At 34.1% G+C, this 22,699-nt stretch overlaps 2 protein-coding genes across 3 annotated transcripts in view; one reads left to right on the top strand and one right to left on the bottom strand.

The window, feature by feature from the left end:
- LOC148601725 (DDB1- and CUL4-associated factor 17-like) overlaps nucleotides 1-3,669 on the top strand; it is a 46,733-nt gene extending 43,064 nt beyond the window's left edge. For both annotated transcript variants that reach the window (XM_088554380.1, XM_088554381.1), the window contains exon 15: nucleotides 3,471-3,669. In XM_088554380.1, the coding sequence (XP_088410506.1) occupies nucleotides 3,471-3,662 (192 nt within the window). In that variant the 3' untranslated portion in view covers nucleotides 3,663-3,669. The remainder of the gene's footprint in view (nucleotides 1-3,470) is intronic.
- Nucleotides 3,670-11,800: 8,131 nt separating this feature from the next.
- Nucleotides 11,801-22,238, bottom strand: LOC148601724 (pleckstrin homology domain-containing family B member 2-like). The gene is made up of 5 exons (XM_088555249.1): nucleotides 22,129-22,238; nucleotides 20,576-20,721; nucleotides 17,877-17,986; nucleotides 17,291-17,401; nucleotides 11,801-13,895 (listed from the first exon to the last, which is right to left on the bottom strand). Exons 1-5 carry the CDS (start codon nucleotides 22,193-22,195, stop codon nucleotides 13,832-13,834), a joined length of 498 nt encoding a protein of 165 aa, XP_088411375.1. The 5' UTR covers nucleotides 22,196-22,238; the 3' UTR covers nucleotides 11,801-13,831.
- Between the last annotated feature and the right edge of the window lie 461 nt (nucleotides 22,239-22,699).

Genomic DNA, 22,699 nt, shown 5'->3' with positions numbered 1-22,699 from the left:
GTTATGTCATGATGGGTGACCTTTTGGCAGTGAGACTTTCAAGTGGTGTTTTGAAGGATGTGAGAATCATAATGCCTAACCATATCAAAACATGATCAATGTGTGAAGTAAGAAATACATTACTGTTTTTTTTTTTTTTTTTAAATTCTCACTGAATCAGATTGCTGTTAATTAACAAAGGTCATTCTTTTCCAAACAGGTAATACAGGCATGAAACAATATTGCACTCAAAAGATTTTTATTTTTAAGCCCATGTTAATAATTCTGTTCAAAATAGACAGAAAAAAAAACTGCTGATAATAGGTTTATGTTCCAAGCAATCTACAATAAATGGGATGATTTTTCATTCCCTTTTGTCAACTATCCGTTTTTAGATGGCAACGTTCCCTTGTCACCGTCATATGGTGTTTACTAATCAGAATTGGTTCATTTTGCTCTTATTTGTAACAGTATTTCAGATTTAAGTGAAAGGAATCATTACATAACAGTGTATAACCGAGAAATAACTACATCAAGGTTTTCGATATCACAAGCTCATAAAAACATTCACAAAGTTGTTCAACCAATACAAGGAATTCACTCTCAAATACAGATGTACTTGTAAAGGATTAAAACGTGAGGGTATCTCTCACCCTTTGTTTTATGGTAATACTCTGAAAGTGCTGAAATATTGATACTCACATAATAAGTTAACTAAACTGTTGAATAGGTTCATTCATAAGGGATATAGCTATGATATTATTTGCAAATTGTTAAGGATAGCATTTTTTGGTATTAACATTGATTCGCTCATAGGGTCCTTACACAGAAATTAAAACACTATATTAAAAGCAGTTTTTGGCATGACATGGGTTGTGCCCATATTGTATGATGTACCATGATTCTCTGCACAGGAAGAACTGGGATTGATTTTAGATATAATGGGGACATAACTTTTTGTAGGTTTGAACTGGTCTGGACCTGGCATATCAGTTAACTGCTGGTTGTCCTTAGTTTGTGCATTTGTGTAATTTATATTCAGTTACTTTATTTCCGTTGTAACAAGGGACTTGGACCTCTTTGAACTGATTTTTAGGTGTGTTTAGTTGTGTAATATTTTTTCTACAGTGTGAAAGGGGGAGAGTTGTGATCATGTCAAAGTACTTTTACCCCAACTCATTTTTGCGCCTGTCCCAAGTCAGGAATTTCCAGCCTCTGTATGAGTTTTTTTCTTTTCACTTTTATGTGGCCGGAGTATATGGTTCAACTTTTTGGCTGTACTTTTGTATAATGTTGTTTGGGGGCTAGCTGCAGGCTGCCTTTTGGTGTGAGGGTTTCCTGTCATTCATTGAAGACCCATGGGTGGTCTTGAGCTGATATTTATCATCCTGTTGAGGTTGTTGTCTCTTTACCATATCCATTCTCATGATATTAGATGCCAATTTTTTAAGTTTTTTTGCCATTTTCATTCTGTGTCTGAAACCTATGGACTGTCACACATTTAATCACGAATCAATCAGATGTTATCCAGCTTGTGGTCTTTATATTTTGCCCCAATTGTTCATAGTTTAATTTATGTGGTCATATCAAGCTGTATTTCATACTACTATAAATTTAGGATACATTAGTCCAGATAAAAATGTAAACAGGTTGATGCCCCTCAGTGGTCCTGGGGTAGTGTGTTCACTTTCAGTGGGGTAGGTCATGGGTTAAATCCTGACTGGTTCACACCAAAGACTTGGTAGCCACTACTTCTCTGCAAAGCACACTGTATTTGGGGGACAGAGTGACAACTGTTTGACTAGGATTCAAAATGATTTGTTTGAGTGGGGTGTCTAAGGCACTGACCATTTTTATCCTGAGAGTGTTGCATGGATTTGATGTCAGCAAACAAAAAATATTTCAATTTCAGCTGCAACCTAAATTAATATTTGTATTTGAAAATCTGCTTTTTAAAGTAGTAGTGGAAACTATAGAATCATTATTTTTATTTTTTTTCAATGGATGAATGATTTATTTTCCCAATTTTTTTTTCTCAAAAATATCCCTGGGCCCCCTCTCTAATAAAATGGTCAGTGCCTAATGGTTGGTTGTTGCTTATGTGAGCTAGCATAATAAAGTGTGACTCAGCATGACTGACTAGTACACAGTAGGGTAGTGGATTGGTAGAATGTCATTTTCCTGAAATGCTTGAAAAATCTACCATAGGACATTAAACCAAAGTCAACCAAACAGTTAAAGAGATAGGCCTAGGGTAAGAGACATAACTCTTGAAATCAATGATATGTGTGTATTATATTCAATTTCACCAAAGCCTACCAAGCTTTCACTTGAAACAGAAATCAGTCCAAGTTACTTTGATGCTTACATGAGATAGATGTAAAATGCTGAATACAAACATTCCAATGATTTGTAAGAGTTATGTCCCTTACCCTAGGTCTACCTCCTTAAGGTAGTACAATACAGTTAGGTCTTTCTGAAAATTTGGTCTCATTTTGTTGAAATAAAGCTGTTTTGAGGCAGTTCGCTCAGAAATTTCTAGTATTTTGTCATAAAAAAGTGCATATTTTTTAAATCCTTGGTATGTGGAGGTTCAAGTCATTAATAAGTAATTTAGTGATTATTGTTATAACATCCAGTAGCCATGGTAACATACTCAATGTTACCTTTCCAAAACTAACAGCCAATTACTATGTTTTATAAAATATCAGGCACTTAGACACTACCACTGGATGAAAGCATGCATGGAGTAGGTGGAAAAAGGGTAAAAATAATAAGACCCTTTTCGATTCATTCTCTCACAATTTTAGTTCCAAAAGTTCGTGGGAAATAAGATATTTTGAAAATCAGCCATCTGATGCTGAGGAGAGAAGCTAATATGGTAGGGGACTGAAACGTTCCGGATACCATTCTTCTTTTAAATTACACCTGTTTACCATTACATATATTACATCTGTCTATGTATAAATGCTTAACTACATTTAAATATATCCCCTGAATTTCAACTTTGAATTTTAAGTTTTACAGAATTTGACCGGGGTAACTTGGTGTGCAAAACAGTGCGCCTTAATGTAACTGTATAGTGCACCCTAAGTGTAAGTGTTTATACGAATCAGGCAAAATGGGAAAAATCAGAAACAAAAACCCACAAATCTGACAATGTAATATCACTAAAGGACACTTTCTCTGTTTGGGAATAACACTATTTAATCTCTGCATCACTGGCTTTGCTCAGAAATTTTTCAATAGAATCTTGGAAAAATAAGGTTTTTGATAGAGTTATCTGCTCTTGAAATGTCCATTTCCAGTGCATTTCAATGAAATTGTAACTCAGTAGTCCAGCATGATATGGAAAATCTTGTCTGTTTTCCTTGGTGCAAATAGTCAAATTACACTATCAAAATGATGGGTTTTTTTTTTTCATACCATGTTTCACCCACTGCCTGATTTTTACAGGGACTGACACTTAAATATTTTTTGATTTTTTTCAGGTGAATGAGCACAGAACGTTTATTGACTTAGATACAATAATACAAATAAATAAACTATGGTCAGGTAATTACTCCTGTGTCATGTACAGGCTTACCTGTGAGATTGATGAGGATGAGAAAGGACTTAAAACAGGAAACCAGTCAAAAAGAAACAGACAGAATCATTGTTATCAAAGGACAAGAAATAGATAAAACGAAATGTTGTTTTTTTTCTCCCACTTAGTCAACCTGTTTTAAATTTGTACAGTAAAACCTGTCTTAACCAAATTCATAATAGACTGACCATTTGATTCTAAAGTGGGAGCCTGGCAGATTTTGGAATAAATATACTTGCCCTGAAAAAGTTGAAAATTAACATTAATGGCCTATACTTCCTAGGAAATAAATAAATATTCTAACCTTAGCCCAGATACTTCATACAGTGAAATTTATGGAAATAATCTTGCCCACATTTGGATGAAAATAAATTTTCTAACCCCACAAAATTTGCAACCCCCCCTTTCTGAATCAAATGGTCATCCCCTAAGGTTTATACAGGTTTCACTGCAGTATTATTTGAGATATTGCCTGTGAGGGGCAGAGTTATTTGAGATGTTGCCTGTGAGGGGCAGAGTTATTTGAAATGTTTCCTGTGAGGGGTTATTTGTGTTGAATCTCATGTATGATACAAATAGTAAGAGTTACATTTAAAATTAGGCATCCTCAGTTGAAATACATGTGTATAGATTATGAAACACTGTATTCAAAACATATTCATTCACCAGTTATAAGGCACCAAGCATTTTTGTATTTAGAGGGAGGGGGCTGGAATTATTTTGAAAAAAATTATTCCAAATTAGAACAAAAACGATTTTTTTTACTAAGCCATTGACAGAAAGAAATTATTATTTAATATTTTCCCCATTTCTTAACAATTTAGATTTTCATATGGAAAAAAAATTCTTACTCAACATGAAATTTTCGCCCCTCCTTTGAGAAGAAAATATACTCTGCCTAATTCAGAAGAAAATTCATGGAAGTAAAACTTTGTTTTGATAGATTTACGAATGTCAAGCATTATTATTGAGCCTCTGTGTATGATGCACATCCTTGTTACAATAGATGATGTCTCATCGAGCAGGGCCATGATGCACATCCTTGTTGCTACTGATGATGTCTCATTGAGCAAAGTCATGATGCACATCCTTGTTGCTACTGAAGATGTCTCCTCAAGCAGGGCCATGATGCATATCTTTGTTGCTATGGATGATGTCTTCACCAACAGGGCTATGATGCACATACTTGTTACTATTAATGATGTCTTCCAGCAGGGCTATGATGCACCTCCATGTTGCTATTGATGGTGTCTGGTCCAGCAGGGCCATGATGCAAATCCTTGTTGCTATTGATGATGTCTCATCAGCAGAGCTATGATGCACATTCTTGTTGCTATTGGTGTTGTCTCTTCCATCAGGGCCATGATGCACATCCTTGGTGCTATTGATGATGTCAGTTCCAGCAGAGCTATGATTGCAAAGCCATGTTGCTATTAATGGTGTTTCTACCAGCAGGAATATGATGTACTTCCTTATTGCTATTGATGATGTCTGTTCCAGCAGAGCTATGATGCACATCCTTGTTGCTATTGATGGTGTTTCTACCAGCAGGGCCATGATGCATATCCTTGTTGCTATTGATGATGTCTCATCCAGCAGGGCTTCGAAGCACATCCTTGTTGCTATTGATGATGTCTCCTCCAGCAGGGCCATAATGTACATCCTTGTTGCTATTGATGATGTATCTTCCAGCAGGGATATGATGCAAATCCTCGTTACTATTGGTGGTGTCTCATCCAAGATCTACATCCTTGTTGCTATTGATGATGTCTCTTCCAGCAGGGCTATGATGCACATCCTTGTTACTGTTGATGATGTTTCGTCCAGCAGGGTTATGATGCACATCCTTGGTGCTGTTGATGATGACTCCACCAGCAGGGCTATGATGCACATCCTTGTTACTATTGATGATGTTTCGTCCAGCAGGGTTATGATACACATCCTTGGTGCTATTGATGATGTCTCTTCTAGCAGGACTATGATGCACATCATTGTTGCTATTGATGATGTATCTACCAGCAGGGCCATGATGCACATCATTGTTACTATTGATGATCTCTGTTCCAGCAGGGCTATGATACACATCATTGTTGCTATTGATGGTATTTATTCCAGCAGGGCTTCGATGCACATCCTTGTTACTATTGATGATGTCTGTTCCAGCAGAGCTATAAAAGACAGCCAATACTCCTTTTACACTTCATTTTTAGCTCACCTGGCCGCTGCTACTAAAAATAGAATATTAAGGTCAGGCGATAGTTTCTGCATATATCTTCAAAACCGTTTCATTTAGCCAAATTCTTTCAATTGCTGAAATGATCCTTATTATAAGTCCTACCAAAATCTTGAATCAAAATTAATAGACAACTTCTCATTAAATTTATTGCCATTGAAAGACGAAATTAAACCAGGTGATCGATTCAGGCTCCTGGGAGCCTCTTGTTTTCCGCATATTATATCTCCAAAACCGTTAGATTTACCCAAATCCTTTCTGTTGTTGAAATGATCCTTATTATAAGGCTTACAAAAGTCTTCTGGGATCAAAGTTGTCAGATGACTCCTGGTAATAGTTATTGCCCTTGAAATATGAAAGAGTAATCAAGCGAACCAATCAAAAGAATGTAATCCAGAGACAAGACGAGACATGGAAAACAGACATACACAACAAAGAACATAAAGTAACTAAAATCATACATATAAAATAACAAAAGCAAATGAGCAATTCGGACTCCACTAAACACTGGGAGCATGGACCAGGTGCACCGGTAGGGTAAGCGTCCTCTGCTTTTCTAGAAACACCCGCCGAAAATGACATTTTTCAAAAGTTTTCAGCCAATATCTAGAAAAATATAATAGATAGAAAGAAACTTTCAATTGCTTACACGTTCCTTATGATAAGTCCTTCCAAAGTCTTCTTGAGTCAAAATTGTTGGGCAACTCCTTACAAAAATTTATTGCCCTTGAAAGACAAAATTTAACCAGGTGAGTGAATCCGGCTTCTGGGAGCCTCTTGTTATCTAGATTTTCGGATGGAAAAATTGGTTTTTAGTTATGAGATGTTTGGCAGACTAGCGGGTGGCTAACCTGCAGCTGCAAAACATCATCTTTTTAAAAGCATGAAAAGTATTTAGCTGATTGTGTTCATTTGTGTGTATTGTTTTATGTGGCAAAATGAATGTTAAACATTGAAAATAATTACTTAATTCAGATTGTAGCCATTTTGGTACGAAAATAGTGACTTTGACCATTTCTTTTGCATTAATATGAATTATTTAGTGATTGAAGAACCAACGTGTAATCAAGGGAACCAATCTTCGAGCGAAAATCAAAGAATATATTCCATGGTTACCCACAGAAAACAGACACACGCAACAAACATGAATTAACCAAAATAACATGTACATGAGCAACCTGGACTCCACTAAAAACTGAGAGTATGGCCAAAGTACACTGGTAGGGTAAGCATCCAATGAGTTGCTAATAAAATGCGGAAAAGAGTAATATGAGAGAGAAGGAACAATTCTTAGTTAAACACCCATTCCCTATTCATTCTAAATTCCTCTACTTAGGGAGCAAGCATTATATTTTTATGGGGAGTAAGGGTAGAATCAAATTTTCTATCCTGCCTTTTTAGCTGACATGGCCGAAGTCGTCGTCGCCCGTCGTTAACAATTTTTCAAAACTCTTCTCCTCTGACACTAGTTGATCACTTGGAACCAAACTTGGTATTAATGTTCCTTAGGGTATCCTGCTCAGAACGGATGTGGGGATTTTTGATCCGTCGAAAAACATGGCCGCTGTTACTAAAAATAGAACAGGGGTCAGAAAGTAGATTTCGCATATATCTCCAAAACCGTTAAAATTTCTGACTGGGTAAAAGTGTTCAGCATGATGGGATTTGCCAGTGGTCGAATTTTCGTTTTAATCCATTAAGCCATGTTGGATTTATTGCCTTTTTTGACACGGGACAAATGGTAAATCAAATGAATACGTCAAATACTTCTAACTAGATCAACACAATGATTTGAACATTAAAACTCCTTATTTCTGCAATCGCTTAGATCGAAAGTGAAAATACTGCGACCTTGACATACATATTCTGAATTGGACCAGCTTTATCTTAGAAGTTTTTGTAAATTTGAAAGTATGGGTCTCATTTTGTGTTCAGAGCACTTGTTACAAAAAGTAAGTAATGTGTTGTAGATTCAATAAAACCGCAAGAACAATATGTTACGTAAAATAAATGTTCGTTAAAGGATCTACAATTCAACCTGTCTAGAATGAAATATTTGTCCCAGTCGGGTCCTTTATTATGATATACTGGACATTTATTATTTTGTGTTCTTAATATATTCTGCATAATCATGCCAAGTACGATCATTTGACAATATAATCCCAATGTTTATGACATTTTCTTGTCAATTCGATTCATAGATAATGGATGATACACAAGGGGACAGTTTTCATAGAAATGATCATGCTTCTCAAATTTTGTGGCTTAAACTTTACTAGAGTAATCAAGGGAATCGAGATTCTAGCGGAAATAAAAAAAAATGTTATCCAGGGACAAAGACCACACATGGAAAACAGACACACTTAACAAAGAACATTAAATAACCAAAATAATAAAAAGTAATTAAAGTAAATGAGCAAGTCGGACTCCACTAAAAACTGGGAGCTTGGACCGGGTGCACCGGTAGGGTAAGCGACCTCTGCTTTTCTAGAAACACCCACAGAGTTACTCATAAAAAGTCGGGCTCAGGGTAGACGAAAGAGAAAAGACTAAAACTAGACATTTAAGTGACTGAATTTTGTTGAAGTCGCGGTTTAAGATATTTGGTGGCACATTTGGTTTGTTACAAATACTTGTTTCATCTACAAAGCTTTATTGATGCATTTATATCCTCAACAATATCCTTAATGAATAGAATAAAATAAGAGAAGTCCTAAAGTAGATGCTTTTACTACCAACCAATCAGAATTTTGACCATTTATAAAGAAAAATGCAATCACAAATTTGCTGTGAGATAAGGTTACTTTTTAAGAAATTCTAGTTTATTTTTTTGTTTGTTTGTGTGTGTTTTGTTTTTGTTTTTGTTTTTGTTTTGTTTTGTTTTGTTTTTTTGTTTTGTTTTGTTTTGTTTTTTTTTCGCTTATTATTTATTTAGTTCTTTTTAAATCTGAAATTGTCCGTTAGAAGAGGAATTGATTAAAAATTAGCAACTGTTAAGGAAACTATTGTAATTTCTTTAATAAAGAAGTTGGACCAATATTTATTTGTTCTCAAGTCTCAGATCAGTTGTGTCACAAAAAATAACTTTATTTACAATTTTTGTAAAAACATTACTCATGAAATATGCTGTTTTTATAACAAGCATCTAGAACATTTTGATAAAAAAGGAATATTTAATGACAAATTATTATCTTGTAAAGACTAAAAAATCTGAAAATTGCTCATTATTCGTCAAAGAAAATATGGCATTCTTTTTACTTTTCAAAAAATCCTATCTGATTCTTTCGTTTTTGTTTATTTTGTGCATTTAACAATGAAATAAATAAAACTGTTCAGATCCTGATAGAACCATGCCACGTTATTTTTAGGGAAGCGGAAATGGCCGAGTATACCCGATTGCATTACTTGTGTTCCTATTGAAGGTGAATATTTTGGCACCGTCTTTATACGTAAAATAAAGGAAACAAATTAATCATTCTATGTAAAATTTAAATAAATATATATATATAAACGTCTCAGAATGTGACGACTCTATTCGCTACACTACTCCATAGGATCAAATCGATACAGGAAAGATATGTAATCCTATAGAAAGGTCTGAAAAATTTCCATTGATGTTAGAACTGTCAAATTTGCGATGCAATTTTTTTGTCGTTCCCTCTGCAGGACTTGAACTCGCTGTGACATCTATGGCAACTCCGCCTGCACAAAGTCCAGCGCCTTAGACCACTCGGCCAGCTAGGCTATATAAAATATAGCTTTCGCTGGCCGGGTCTTTCCTCCTCGTAGGATTTATCTAGGGCTATACCTTAGTACAGGATGTATGGTAGTACGGGACAGTTCATTTTAGAAGTAATTATGTAGGATAGAAGATCAAATTAATGATGCATGTCACAACAAATTAATATTATACAAACGTCTCAGAATGTGACGACTCTATTCGCTACACTGCTCCATCGGATCAAATTGATACAGGGAAGATATGTAAACGTATAAATTCCCATCGATGTTAGAACTGCCAAATTTGCGATGCAAATTTTTGGTCGTACCCTCCGCGGGACTCCAACTCGTACTGCTGTGACATCTATGGCAACACCGCCTGCACTAAGTCCAGCGCCCTAGACCACTCGGCCAGCTAGGCTATATATATATATCAATGAAACATCATGCATGCGCGGAAGGACCATTCATTAACAACAATGGAGAAACAAGTACTATCTTTAAAATAAGAACCAGTAAAATTCTGCTCGTTTTACTTATAATTTTCTACATTTCATTTTTAGGTTACAGACCATCAATGCAACCAATGAGCATTTGGAACGTACGCAAAAATAGTCCTATGCAGAAATTACCCCCTGTTCCTCATAGTGCTGTGAAAAAAAGTTATCATTTTATTTTATAAATTTAAACAGTTTCTGAAAGGAAAAATATTTCTGTACATTTTATAGGTGATTTTGCATCTTGTGATGTGAAGTCTAATCTCCATAACGATTTCTAAATATAACCCTATCTTGTGAAAACACTGGGATTTTCCATGCTATTTATAGACCATTCACTTCCGGTGACCAGCACTGCACTGCAAGTCTGCTAAACCCCACATGCCATTCTGAGGATTGTGAGCTGACATATGTAGAATCATGCTGATATATAGTCCTCTGCAGGTTAAAGTTAAGGTAAAGTCCAGAGAAGCCATTGAATATTGTGAAAGTAGCATAGAAGCTTATGGTCTCAGTATCGTATTAATTTTCCCATAGACCTCTATAGTGAAGTGCATATTTTTAGGATTTTTTAAAAAATATGTAAATTGATTCAATAAAACTTTCACTTATGTAGCATTTCTAAGGACATGTGAAAAAATAATTTCCTGCAAAGAAAATAGGGTGAGTCCACGAAGATTGGACAGAAAAGTAGTCTTGAACTATAAATAGCCATTTTCCCTACTTTCACTTTCGTTTTGCACTCACCTAACCAACCTTTTCAGTGGAACATTTTTATGATATTATGTTAGATTTTCTTTTAAAAAAGTTCTTCATCTTACAGTGTGATGTTTGCTCTATTTTTCAAGTCATTGTTCATGTCTTTTGACAAAACATTAGTTTGTAGAGAGTCAAAAAGAAAATGCACTATATTTTTATGGCATCCATGTTTTGACGTACACCCGCTCAGGGATATGCAATACGATACTGGTACCTTATGGGAAGTGGAATTTGTGGTTTCTAGCATACAGAAAATACACATGGCATGCAATTTCAATTCATTCTCGATACAATCTTTTCGAACGCCATAATAGCTATTTTTTCATGGAAGTTATCAGTTTATGACCAATCGGGACGCAGAATTTCGATCAGGTGACTTGCGTTTTCATAGAAGAGCGTCTTTAAGGTCAAAGGGTAAAGAATGAAAATATACCGCATCGGAAGAAAAAAAAACAATCAAGTACCCAATCGGAACTCCTCAACCTTTCTAGTTGCACAATTTTAGTGTAGAGGAAATGGCCGAGTAGTTCCGATTGTCAAGTACCGAGAACTTTCAGTACTTTTTTCAAATCGTTTGGGAAATAATAAAAAAATAGAAAAAGTGGCTATAACATTAAATATTCAAACGGTATAATCTTATCACCAGGGAAAATATCTCCCCCTTTCAGCTAATTAGATATCAATTTGAAAGACCACGGTGGTACAGAATAAAATAGATCAATGTTAAACGTAAAATTCTTTGGATATTCCAGTTTAATAGGGCCAGAGCACTTTCAAAATTCGCAGTAAAGGACACTTGGCTGAATTTTTATAGCTGGTCATCTGGTGGTCTTTTACATGCGCCCATTCTACATTTATTTTGTATTATATATATTACGAAAAGCCGGACTACCTTCTCCTTTTTGCACGATCTATGTGAGGGCATTATATTGAATTAAAACACTTGTAAATATTTTTTGAAGTGATTTTATTATTCTATACAATATACATACACAACATTAATTTATCTTTCTTGAAAACCACTATTGATATGAACTAACATTGACAGTTTCTGTAAAAATGATGTAAAAAATACAAATGAGAACAACTGTTATAGCAACATGTTTCAATTATAAGAACTGAAATAAGCGCCACGAAACTTATAAAAATACTTAAGTCCGAGTTCATTCTTAACCTCCAAGGCGACCACTACGCCTGGATTTGATGTCACAAAAAAGTCTTTAATGTCATATCTAAATTGATTTGTAACAAGCTTTCTGATTGGTAGGTTCTCTTTGAGCAAACGAGATTATTCTACATAACCTGGCTTGGTACTATGACGTCGTTATATAACATAGTTGGGTTCGCACTCTGCTATTCAAATAATCCCATTCGAAATAACGGTTGGATCACGAATCAATTCTTAATATATAAGAAACTGAATTATTAGGAGTGTTTCTAATTTTTTAACAAGGACCAGTTGACGTAAGTGTAAACTGCCGCAAACCTGGTTATATTGTATAACCTGTTGAAAAATTAGAAACACTCATTATAATTCAATTATTCCTTAAATAAACACATTATGTTTGAGACAAAAACAAAAGAATAAAAGAAAATACAAATAATGATACTAAATAGGAGTAGATACATATATGTCTATAGATTACATGAAAAATTATGGCACTTCTGCCTTCATTCCTAAAGACTACATCAAACAGGAGCTGATTAACTTAACATGTTCCAAGAAGGAACATTTATAGGAGAAAATAAACATTCTAGAGAGAGTTTTATCCTTAACAGGAGCTGATTAACTTAACATGTTCCAAGAAGGAACATTTATAGGAGAAAATAAACATTCTAGAGAGAGTTTTATCCTTAACAGGAGCTGATTAACTTAACATGTTCCCGGAAGGAACATTTATAGTAGAAAATAAACATCCTAGAGAGAGTTTTATCCTTAACAGGAGCTGATTAACTTAACATGTTCCAAGAAGGAACATTTATAGAAGAAAATAAACATCCTACAGAGAGTTTTATCCTCTTATTTCAAATGAAGTATATTGAAAAAATTTAGTCTTAAAATTCTTTAGTTAGCGTATATTTAAGAAAGAAGTGTTCCTCATTTTCAGTGGTTTTGCACTTCTAATGTTTAAATCATGACAGTTAGAGGTTTAATTCTATCAAGATTTGTTTTAATATATTAGTTAAGAATATTCCCTGATATATAAGTATTTTTTAAGTTATGTGGCACCGTGACCGGGGATTACATTCAGCAATTCACTTTGGGAGTTTCACATCTTTAAGCCAACGCTTAAGTCACTCAAAATTATTTCCTTGTTCATTTGGAGAACTAAATTTTTATTAAAATTTTCCATAGGTCACAATTTTTATCCATCCAGCTTCACTTATTCTGGTTTTCTATAGTCAAAAAGATTTCTCGCATTAAAATTTTCTTGACTTTCATTTAAAAAATACAAAGTTTATAAAGAAAATTAGCATGTTTCTTAATCAAACCGCACCTAATTATATATTATCGTTAAAAATAAGAAACAAAATTAAAAAATAGCCCCACAACCTAAGTTTCAACGAAAATGTCGGAAGAAAACGAAATTTATTTTGAGTGGCCTAACACTTGCGACAGTTGCACATATCGACAACTACTAGTTGACAATGTCTATATTACGGCGCTGAACGGCTGATCGACACAGTCTACGGTGTGAGGTGATCGATACAGCTTAAGCCACAACAGCAACAACAAATAGTGCGACTCCTAAAGTAAAAGCTGCGACAATGCCTGGCACCGAATTTCCTTAATTTTAACGTTGGAAGATCAAAGGTCGAAATTCAAAGATCGAGGAACTTTTGCACAGGACTTGTTTTTATATGGATTTCTTGCAGTCTTTCGACACACAGGTTTCACCTAAACAACATATATGGTAAACCACTGTCCAACCTCTTCTGTAGGTTACCTCCTGCTAAAAATCTTGCAAAAAAATGACGGGGGATTCGAGCAAAAATCAACATTGCTGCTGCATTTTTCAGAAAAATTGTCTATGTAAATACTACACGTATTTTACACTATTTAGAAGTCACATCTCTTAATAACTCTATTTTATTTTTCCGGCAGCAACAATACCAACAACTGAAAAGAAAAAAAATTATGAGACCAGATCATACGAGAGTTCTTAAAATGAGGTTTGGATATTTTTCTTTTCGTAATCAAACAACTAATTCTAAAAGGCAACCAATATCAGTATTGTGTAATTTGTTCCAAACCAGGCCCATGTGCCACAAAACTTCTGTGTAAGTCTCTGAAAGAATCAGCCAAAAAGGAAAAAAACCAGGAACATACATGTCAAAAATCCACCGATCTGACAATATTATTTCACCAAAATATGATTTCTCTACTTGAAAATATGATACTCTTCATCACTGGATTTGGTTAGAAAGTTTTCAATAGAATGTTAAAAAATGATATTTTTGACAGAGTTATCTACCCTTGAAATGCATATTTTCTGTGCATTTCAATGAAATTAAAACTCAATTTAACAAAATTATATAAAAAAATCTAAGCTATTTTCAGGATTCTGATAGTGCAAATAGTCAAATAATACTTTCAAAACGGTGTTTTTTCAATCGCTGTCTTATTCTTACAGAGACTGACACTTCAGTATTTTGTTTTTACTTTTGTGTCGCCGGGCCAGATTTATATACAAGATATACTCAGAGCATATAGGTATAAAAGATAAAGTATTAAAATATGTAAGTTTTGTTAAAAATGTATAACACTCTCTTTTGATTAGTCAAATTCTGATATAAATATCTGATAATAGCATACTAGAGGAAGCTTATTTGGTCTATAAGGGCAGTTCACGTTTTATTTTACAAATTAAGGACTCCACTAAAACAGAGCATGGACCAGGTGCAGCTGAAGGGTAAGCGTCCTCTGCTTTTCTAGAACACCCGCCGAGTTGCTAATAAAAGGTCACGTCCAGTGTAAACGAAAGAGGAAAGGAAAACTATGACACATTGAATAAATCGGTTTCATGGTGCACATGGATACACCATAACGACCAAGAGTTCATGACTTCTGTGGTGGTGAGTTAAATCTTGCAGCAATATAATCCTGCAACAGAAGCCTAGTTGTAAGGAGTCTAACGCGGATCAAAAAGTCTACGTAATTTCGGAAATCTCTGCCATAACGTAAGAGTCATTATATGAAGATTCGATACGCAAGTGCAGAAGGAATGCTGCCACAGATGACAGGAAATTTGAAAATACGGAATGAGAAGTCATCGCGTTTGTCATATAGTTTGGTTAACAGTTTTCCTGTCGATCTCAAATTGTAGGTAATATATGAGGCTGACTTCACAGTGTTTGCAGTATCCTTTGTCTTTATCGGTTTATTTGGGTTTTGGTTAAGACAGTAATTCTAAACAAGAGGCTCCCAGGAGCCTGAATCGCTCACCTGGTTGAATTTTGCCTTTCAAGCGCAACAAATTAAACAAGAAGTTGTCCAACAATTTTGACTCAAGAAAACTTTGATAGGACTTATCATAAGGATCATTTCAGTAAATGGAAGTCTAAATCTATCATAGTTTTCAAGACATTGGCTGAAAACTGTAAAAAAAAAACTGTCATTTTCCCCTGTCAAAGGCAATAACTCTTATAAGAAGGCGTCTGACAAATTTTATGCCAGAAGACTTTTGTAGACCTAAAATAAGGATCATTTCAGCTATTGAAAGAATTTGGATAAACCTAACCGTTTTGGAGATATATGCGAAAAACTATTGTCTGACCCCTATGTTCTATTTTTAGTAACGACGGCCGTGTTTTTCGACGGATCAAAAATCCCCACTTCAGTTCTATGTAGGATACAGAAAGGAACATTCATACCAAGATTAATTCCAATTGGTCAATAGTTTCAGAGAACAAGAGTTTTGAAAAAATTTTAGCGACGACGACGACGGACGCCAGATGATGGCAATAGCTTCGGCCAGGTGAGCTAAAAATGATTCAAACAGTGTCTGGTTTTCACAAGTTATCGGTTATTTTGGGTTTTGGTTTAGGCAGTATTTCTATATTTAATGTACTTTTGTTTTAATTTGGAATATGTAGAAATGAAAGTGCAAATGGAGAATGTGCCAATGAGACAATAATCATACCAAACAGCAAAGATAAATTAGTCAAAAGGAAAACAGAAGCAGTCCATGGAACTTCCGCATTTATATTGAATTGTTTCTTTTTACCGTATGTGTAAGAACGCAAATCTAAGAACTGTTACCTGAAGGTCAACTGTTGCAAATGACAGTTTTCTGTTGCTTGGAGACAGTTTATTATGGCAAGACAAAGTGGACAAAAATGAGTATTTTCTAATATTAAAACATTATTTTTAAATATTACAAATTCATTTTCTAATATTACAAAAGAGATTTTTAATAGCACAAAACACTTTTTAATATTAAAAAATCAGTTTTAAATATCAAAAATTCAATTGAATTTCTAATATTAAAAAACGATTTTTTTAATATTAAAAATTGATTTTCTAATATTAGAAAATGGATTTGATGTATTCAATTACGATTTTTTCATATTAGAAAATCATTTTGTAATATCAAAAAATGTGCCAGATTTTGCAATATTACAAAGTGATCTTTTAATACTACAAATTCATTTTCTAATATTACAAAATATGTGATGTTTTATAATATTACTAAATCAGGAATTTGTAATATTAGAAAATGAATTTTTAATATTACAAAATAAATTTATAATATTAAAAAATATTTTCTGATATTAAAAATTGATTTTGTAATATTAATAAAGAATATTACAAAATAAGTGTTTTCTAATATTAAATAATGATATTTTCAATGTTACAAATTCATTTTCTAATATTACAAATTAGATTTCTAATATCACAAAACACCTTTTTAATATTAAAAAATTAATCAAATTTCTAGTATCAAAATACGACTTTTTAATATTAGAATATGGATTTGTTGTATTGAATAACGATTTTTTAATATTAGAAACTCATTTTTTAATATTAAAAAATGTGACTGATTTTGCAATATAGCAAAGTGATTTTTTAATATTACAAATTCATTTTCTAGTATTACATATTAAATTTGTAATATTTCAAAATGTATAATGTTTTATAATATTACTAAATCAGGAATTGTAATATTAGAAAATAAATTTATAATATTACAAAATGAATTTATAATATTAAAAAATATTTTCTGATGTTAAAAATTGATTTTGTAATATTAAAAAAAATATTACAAAATATGTGTTTTCTAATATTAAATAATGATATTTTCAATGTTATAAATTCATTTTCTAATATTACAAATTAATGCTAAAATATATTTTCTAATATTTCTAATATTACAAAATATTGATTTTTGTCCACTTTGGCTTGCCATAGTTTAGGTTTGTCACCGTTTTAATAAGGATTAATATACATTGTAATTAATTTGTGAACAATGTCCCCATTTGAGGATAGAAGTAACCATAATTAATTGCTACCACCTTGATTCCTCCAGTTCTGCAATTTCTTCTGGTCTCAAGTTTCTTCTCTCGTGTCGTGGTGTCGGTAGCTCCTTATCTGACTGAGCCCTTTTAATAGCGTGGAGCCACATTCTGAAATGTGGAAAATATACAATCAAAGAGTAATCAAGGGAACCAAGGTTATAGCGGTAATCAAAAGAATATAACCCAGGGACAAAGACCAGACATGGAAAACAGACACATACAACAAAGAACACAAAGCAACTAAAATCATACATACAAAGTAACAAAAGTAAATGAGCAACCCGGACTCCACTAAAAACTGGGAGCATGGACTAGGTGCACCGGTAGGGTAAGCGTCCTCCGCTTTTTTTTTCAAAGCATCGCTCAAGTATTCAACGCATGTAGCCTCAGACATAAATTTCGTTCCAAGAAAATGTTTCTATTACAAAAACCTTTCACCATATCTGCAACGTATAAATGAAACATTTTTGTCTCCTTATCAACATCTTTTAAACCGATCGGATCCCTGAATGCAAATAATCACAACAATTCTACACAATAGTACTGCCATGACTGTAATCTACTCAAAAGTCTATTGTCTTACCGTGCTTGGTCGGGGTCCATTGCACACACTTTTAATGTCTTATCGCCAGTCATCACAAGCTCCATTAAGCATCCCGTGTCTATGTCTTTCGGTGGCAACATGGTTTTGCACTAAAAAACAAAACAATTGTAAAATTATACTTTCGATTGAACAAGTAACAAGTTCGTCATAGGTCACCGTCATTAGATGACTGTGTATGGATCATGCAATCGAATAATAATGGGCTGCATATTTGATAGTGGGAGCAAGTCCCCAAGCCCTGTGCATAATCCAACATAATTCTTCGTTAACGTCAAAGGGGGGTGCATATTTGACAGTATATACTAGTGATAGTGGTGGCAAGCCCGTGTGGATTATGTAGAAAACATCTGGAAATCATTAGAGCATATCCATATTAGGCCAATTGGTGAGCCCCCTAGCCACTTTCAAAATTTCTGGTTCCTCCGCAGGTCGTTGTCTTACGAAAACGAAATTAAATTTTGTATAAAGAATAAATAACAACAAATATTACAAGACTGATTGACTGAAAATGAGAGTGAAATTATTTTTGAAATCATAAAGGCTATAGTACGGAAATGGGAAAATTTAGAAAATGGCTGTATGCTTCATTTTATTACGAATCCTGAGAATCGGACATTGGCTGAAACATAGACAGATCATAGCCCAAATCACCACTCTGACAGTATAATGTACTGTTTGTACCATCATGGTTTTCTATATCCTCTTATCATTGTAGATTGAAGATCGGAAATGATATGTCAATCTCCAGAGTTAAGATTTGTGAAACCGTTTAACCGAGACCTGCACAGCCGCAGAAAAAAATAGCTCCATAGGCACAACCAGTTTAGCTTCAAACACTTAGATTCCTTATGTATGCATTTCTGAAATTTCAAGGTAAACTCGATGCTATTTATGTCATTTTACGAACCAATTTTACAGACCTTTATATGATGATTAATAAGGTTTGAATTGATAAACTTTTCAGTAGTTAAAAAAAAGTTGACCTCTAACCTCTTATTGTTTCATTCTATGTATTACCCGAATAAATCGAAGAAGGCCTAAGAGGGTGCGGACTCAGCTTTTGAGTTGTCTCCTGGGATATGGATCGAATACTAGTTATTCCCGTCTCGCAAGCGAGACGAATAATCAGAAGGTAAACACGTAACTTGGGTAGCCGTAAAAAAAATAACGGTTGCTGATTGGTCAAATCGCTGGTTTGACTGAAATGTGGATTGGAATCCGCACAAGGCACGGGGTGTCTGCTCTTAAATGAGGCACACAAGAATAATAGAAAAAGAAAAGAAGAAAGTAATGTAATTTACTTAGCGGAGACAGTAACTAAAAAAGACAGAACTATCGTGTGTATGTTAAAAGATATTTCTGATGAAAAAAAAAAACCTTAGAAACATATACATTTCGCGGACATGTTCTACAATGGGCGTAAATATAACTGCATATACAGATCCTTTTAGGCTAGAAATCACTAATTCCACTTCCCATAGGCTTCTATGTTAATTTCTAAATATTCAATGGCTTCTCTTGACTACCTTAACTTTAACCTGCAGAGAACTATATATCAGCATGATTCTACATATGTCAGCTCATAATCCTCAGAATGGCATGTGAGGTTAGCAGACTTGCTGTGCAGTACTGGTCACCAGAAGTGAAGGGTCTATAAATAGCATGGGAAATCCCAGTGTTTTCACAAGATAGGGGTATATTTAGAAATCATTATGAAGATTAGGCTACACATAACAAGAAGCAAAAATGCATCTATAAAATGTACAGAGATGTTTTTCCTTTCAGAAACTGTTTAATTTTTTTTATATAAAATTTCTGGTAATTTCTGAGAAGGACTAATTTTGCGTACGTTCCAAATGCTCATTGGTTAAAAATATTTGGCCACCAAAATACCAATTTAAAGTTTCGTTCTTTTTTTTCCAACATTAGGTAAAGCTATTACTTGAAAGACGGTTAGTATCAATACATTTTTATAGTAGTTTATTATAAAACTCCTTCAATATGCTCGGTTTTTTTTGTGTGTGTTGCTGGAATGAACAAACTTTGACTTTTGAAAGTCACCACTCATAGGAAAGAAACATATTAGGAGGAATACCGCGGACCAATCGGAAGAGTTATTATATAAGATATTTCATGTGTATATAGAAGTTTATAAAGGCGTTGGGTTGTTCAATCATAGTCCTATAAAGCTCAAGTCTATGGTTCAATCCAGAACCGCCTTGAATTAGACCGACATACGAGCTGTAAATATAGAAAAAGTACATTCTTCAGCTCTCAATGTGCCGGGTGACATTTAATGAATGCTTTGCGAATGATCAAATAAAAACCGTGGTGTTCCAGATCTCTGTAAACTGATACATTCTTACATGAGATCGGGTTATCTTTCACGAGTTGGAGAAATTCAAGTCTCTTTCACGAGTTGAGCGTGGTGAAAAGATCAAGAATTTCTCTAACGAGAGATCTCTGATCTTCAACGAGTGGAAGTACCTTTTATTCAGTGAAAACATATAGATGTCTATTTTGTTAGCTTCTCCCAGGGAATGCCGCGATTATGAATATGTCAATGACGGTGCCACTTTTAAGATGTTTCATTGGTTGAGAGAACGAGTTAAGACGAGCGCGTGTAACCTCGTCTTTCGCGGGTCGTCTAAACTCCCGGAAGACAAGTGGCATCTTACCTGTTTCCCTGATTTAACAGCTATGCAGTCATTTTTTACATCAAATGATTTTTGTGGACGTGAAGCATTTCTGTTTCTATAGTAACGTACTGAACCTCCTAAACATACAACCAGCCAGCTTCGTTTCCATTTCTTAAAAAATGTTCCTACAAAAAATAATCCCGTTTTGTAAAATCATACACTTTTCTGGTAGTCGTTGAAACAGCAATTTAGGACAATTTTTACTCATGACCCTGGGATACATACGCACAGAGGAAATCTTCATTGGATTAAGGTAAAATCAAAACTATATAGTCCTCTTGCAAATTCATTTACAAAATGAATGTGGTGCACATTTGAAAATAACCTGCAGCGCAGGGCATTCAGCGTGCACCACGTAATTGAGGTTATTTCTTCATAGACCAAAAACAAAATATAACAGTCATTACTTAAAGAATTTTTGAATAATTCTGTACATTGTTTAATTGCAAACATAATTTTAAAATGCCTTCTTAGCTTCTTAGAGGGAAAATGTTCTTTACAAAAATCGGTACCCCAAGTATTTTTTTCATAATATGATAGAATGTGAAATAAGTATTGATAATAGATTCTCTATTTTTTACATTTTTTTTTGTTAAAAAAAACAAAACAAAACAAATAAACAAAACTAGAAACAAACAAACAAGCACTAGAGTGTTTATATAAGGACTCCTAAATTATATGATAACGGAAGCCTAACTGAATTGAAATATGGAGGTTTAGGGACCAGGTTTCTCTTCATCGACAGAAGTAAAAAGTGAAATTTGGAAGTGTACCCGATTCTTAGATTACGGTTGCCTACAAGGTAAAATGTGTGTCATCACCGGTTGACTCCCGGAATAAGAAACAATACAATTCACTCTAAAAAAAAATAGTCTGTTTACCTGTGTTGCTTATACTAAATGTACAAGCATGCATTTCAACCTATTGGTTGACCTGAGTGAACCCGAATTATTGATGGGTTTAGACAGTATGTAACATTCTTAAATTTTTAAGTCCCTAATATTGATAACGACTTCTTGCGCTGGTAATTTCAGTACTTCACACTTGCATATGATTTGCATAACTATATGTTAAAAAAAATGAGAAACTTGTGGAACGAAAACATTACACGCACTTTCTAGTAACCAGTTGTTTTTATTGAAAAAAAAATCGGATCATCACGGTTACGAAAGAGTAATCATATCTTGGGAACCAAGATTTTAGCGGAAGTCACCCGATTATAGCACATTGCATTCGTGCCATATCGATCGGATGTTGGAAGCAAGCCAAAATTAGTGGCATAGGATATTTGACGATTAGCAACTGTGAAGACTTCGGTCTTCGATTTTTTATTTAAGTGCGTGGTTCTTTATTTTACTACCCTATCATCACTGGCAGTCCCAGAAAACCCAAGTCATATCCATGTAAAATTTGGGATTGTGTTCGTATTCTTAATACTGCATACAAAGATGGAGTTTGGAATCTAAAATGAGATATTCAGGGGGTGTATATTTTTGCAAAAAAGTTATCTGTCATCAATATTTAAAACTTACGTTGACGGTAAATATACCCTGCTCTTAGTATCATAACATCCTTATCCTGAATTTGTAGAGACGCCATTCTTTCATGGTTCTTTCTGCTAATAACAAACTGCCATTTTGTTCCTATATATTCTTGTAATAAAAGCTATAAATAATAGATTAAACTCGTTGGTGAAAAGATTAAAGGATTAACAAATATATGGTCATTGTGTCAGGTTTTGAACTGTTAAATTTATTTTGTAATACTGAAGAGGCCGAGACCTATATTAAATGTCCAGTTTTTATTGGACTATGTTAATAGACCATGTACTCTAAAAAACGGTCGGTCGATAAATAAAATCACTAAGGGATCGTTTGTCAAGCGAAGGACAAAATGTTGTTCACAGTTTCTTACTGGGATAAATGTACCAAAATCCTATATTCTAGTATAGTTCTAACTCAGTTAAAAAGGGAAAATAAATATTAGGTCAAAATTTTAGTGAGCTAGGTAACTGATATCACTCGCCTTACTTGGCAGGGCCGAATCAAGACACTTTGAAAAGGTTCCTCATAAAACGAGGGTGTTAGGACATTTTTTGCCATC

This window comes from Perna viridis, chromosome 12 (assembly GCF_037379345.1).
Source record: "Perna viridis isolate PV_CMFRI_1.1 ecotype Kerala chromosome 12, ASM3737934v1, whole genome shotgun sequence".
Classification (NCBI taxonomy): domain Eukaryota; kingdom Metazoa; phylum Mollusca; class Bivalvia; order Mytilida; family Mytilidae; genus Perna; species Perna viridis.
Note: the sequence above shows the minus strand (reverse complement) of the source record. Positions and strands in the feature narration are given on the sequence as shown.